At 54.8% G+C, this 1,925-nt stretch overlaps 1 protein-coding gene across 1 annotated transcript; it reads left to right on the top strand.

Moving 5' to 3' along the window:
• The first annotated feature begins 245 nt into the window (after nt 1-245).
• LOC122156182 (maestro heat-like repeat-containing protein family member 2B) lies at nt 246-1,843 on the top strand. Its single transcript, XM_042810750.1, has 5 exons — nt 246-407; nt 610-719; nt 1,195-1,347; nt 1,458-1,612; nt 1,746-1,843. Exons 1-5 carry the CDS (start codon nt 350-352, stop codon nt 1,795-1,797), a joined length of 528 nt encoding a protein of 175 aa, XP_042666684.1. The 5' UTR covers nt 246-349; the 3' UTR covers nt 1,798-1,843.
• Nucleotides 1,844-1,925: the final 82 nt, after the last annotated feature.

Here is a 1,925-nt window from a genome sequence, read left to right as displayed (position 1 = left end):
AAATCATAAAACCATGACACGCTTAAAGAGCAAGCTGCTCACATATGCATTGGATGTCCAAGAAAAGGTTGTTTTATTGTCATGAGTCCCCAGAATGATTGACATTTTTCCCCGCCCTGAGTCTCAGTTCCTTCATGCATGTGAGGCATTTCTCCCTGGTCATCTGGTGGTCTTTCTGATGAGGGCCGTTGTCTTCCTGGCTGTGTACATCTGTGCACAGATGAGAGAAGCTGGGGAGAGCTGGGGCCGTCTACAGCTTTGTTCCTGCCTCTCACCCCTGCAGAGAGGAGATGCCTGTGAGCACTTTGGCTCCTTGGTGGGATTGCTGGCGCCTCTGACGTGTGACCCCATGCCTGCATCCCGCCAGCTGGCCGTCACCTGTCTGAGCTCCCTTCTGCAAATCCAAGGTGAGTGGAGCAGGCGTGCTTCAGCCCTCTGCCCTCCTCCGTAGCACTACCAGAGCCCCACGGGCTGGGCCCTGTTTACAGGAGGGAGAGGCACCGTGCATGGTTCACCTCTTGTCCCCATCCTGTCCTCTGTCTTTCCCCTGTGGAAAGCGGTCCTATTTCCAGAAGCATGACTTCCTTTTTCTCCCTCTGCTCTTTCCAGCCAAAACAGTCAACACAGTCATTGAGACGGGTGACATCAAGAGCCTGTGCGAGGGGCTGCATGCCTGCAGCATCGCCTCTCAGCTCCAGACCACGTCCAAAATGGCAAGAGTAAGTGGATCCAGGAAGGAGTGGTGGGATCTCTGTCCATAGAATTCTGCATGGCCCTGTGCTGCTCCCAGCCTCTGACACCATTTCCAAAATGAGCTGTCACCCTGAGACTGCTTTTCTCAGCCAGTAGCAGGAGGCTCTGAGCTACGTCTGGCCTTCAGGCACCCAGAGCAAGGAGCTGATGCCATGACCTGCGTTTGTGTGTGTGTATGTGACTGTGTGTGCGTGTGCATGTGTGACTGTGGCTGCTGGGAGGTAGGCTTTGCATGTAAGCAAACACCATGGGTGCAGAAGCTGAGAGAAGGCTCAACCGCCTTCCGTATCAACAGCAGGGTACAGACAGCAGGAGCGCTGTGATTGCCGCCTGAATGAGCGGCAAGCCGCTGAGCTAAGAATGCCCTCAAGACTGCTTTGTGTTTGGAAGAGCTGCAGCAGAGCAGTGATGGGATCTCCCCCGCTTCTCATTTCTCTGCAGATTGTGTGCAGGAACTTCCCCCTAGAACGCACCGTTGACTTCATGGCGGCCATCAAGGAGACGATCCGGAAAGCCAACGGAGTGCGTGTGCGTGCTGCTGGGAAGTGGATGACCACCTTCCTGGAGATGCACGGGAAGGACATCAGTTGGAACGTAAGAGACTTTCTGCCACGTGTCTTGGACTTGTTCTGGCCATTGCACATGGCTAGGCCCTGCAGAGTGCAGGATGCAGCAAGTCATTCTTTCTCCCCTTCTTCTCTCAGGTGCCTCCGATCCTCTACATCCTGCGCAGCATCACATCGTTTGCGCAGCAGAGCACGTTCCTGCCCTTCCTGTGCCAGGCGGTGGTCATCCTCACCCGCTGTCACACTGAGGCCGTAATGAACAACTTCTCCCGGCCGCTTGGGCCAACGGACAGGTACTGGCACTCCCGCCTTTGCTGTGCCTGAGGTCACAGTTGTAGCTGGCCTCTGCCAGAGGAATCCAGGGAGGAGGCAGCTTTGAGTCTGTTTGAGGTCACAAGTCACAACTTGAGACTCTCCTTTTTCTAGTGAGACGTGGAAAAGAATAAGAGAGTTTTGCCTTCAACGCTGGAGGCGGTAAAAGAACAAAGAGAAAGACAAAGAGGAAGAGGAAGAGAGGAGGAGAAGGAGGAACAGGAGGAGGAGGAGGAGGAGGAGGAGGAGGAAAAGGAGGACGAGGAGAAGGAGGAGGAGGAGGAGCAGGAAAAG

Source organism: Centrocercus urophasianus, unplaced genomic scaffold (genome assembly GCF_019232065.1).
Source record: "Centrocercus urophasianus isolate 14NV4802_14NV808 unplaced genomic scaffold, USGS_Curo_1.0 seq_12, whole genome shotgun sequence".
Classification (NCBI taxonomy): domain Eukaryota; kingdom Metazoa; phylum Chordata; class Aves; order Galliformes; family Phasianidae; genus Centrocercus; species Centrocercus urophasianus.
The sequence above is the reverse complement of the archived record's forward strand: the minus strand, read 5'-3'. Positions and strand labels throughout refer to the sequence as shown.

Coding starts and splice junctions, on each gene's coding strand:
- LOC122156182 (XM_042810750.1), top strand. CDS start 350: ATGCCTGCATCCCGCCAGCTGGCCGTCACCTGTCTGAGCTCCCTTCTG. Junction 720..1,194: donor CCACGTCCAAAATGGCAAGA/GTAAGTGGATCC, acceptor ATTTCTCTGCAG/ATTGTGTGCAGGAACTTCCC. Junction 1,613..1,745: donor CCGCTTGGGCCAACGGACAG/GTACTGGCACTC, acceptor TCCTTTTTCTAG/TGAGACGTGGAAAAGAATAA.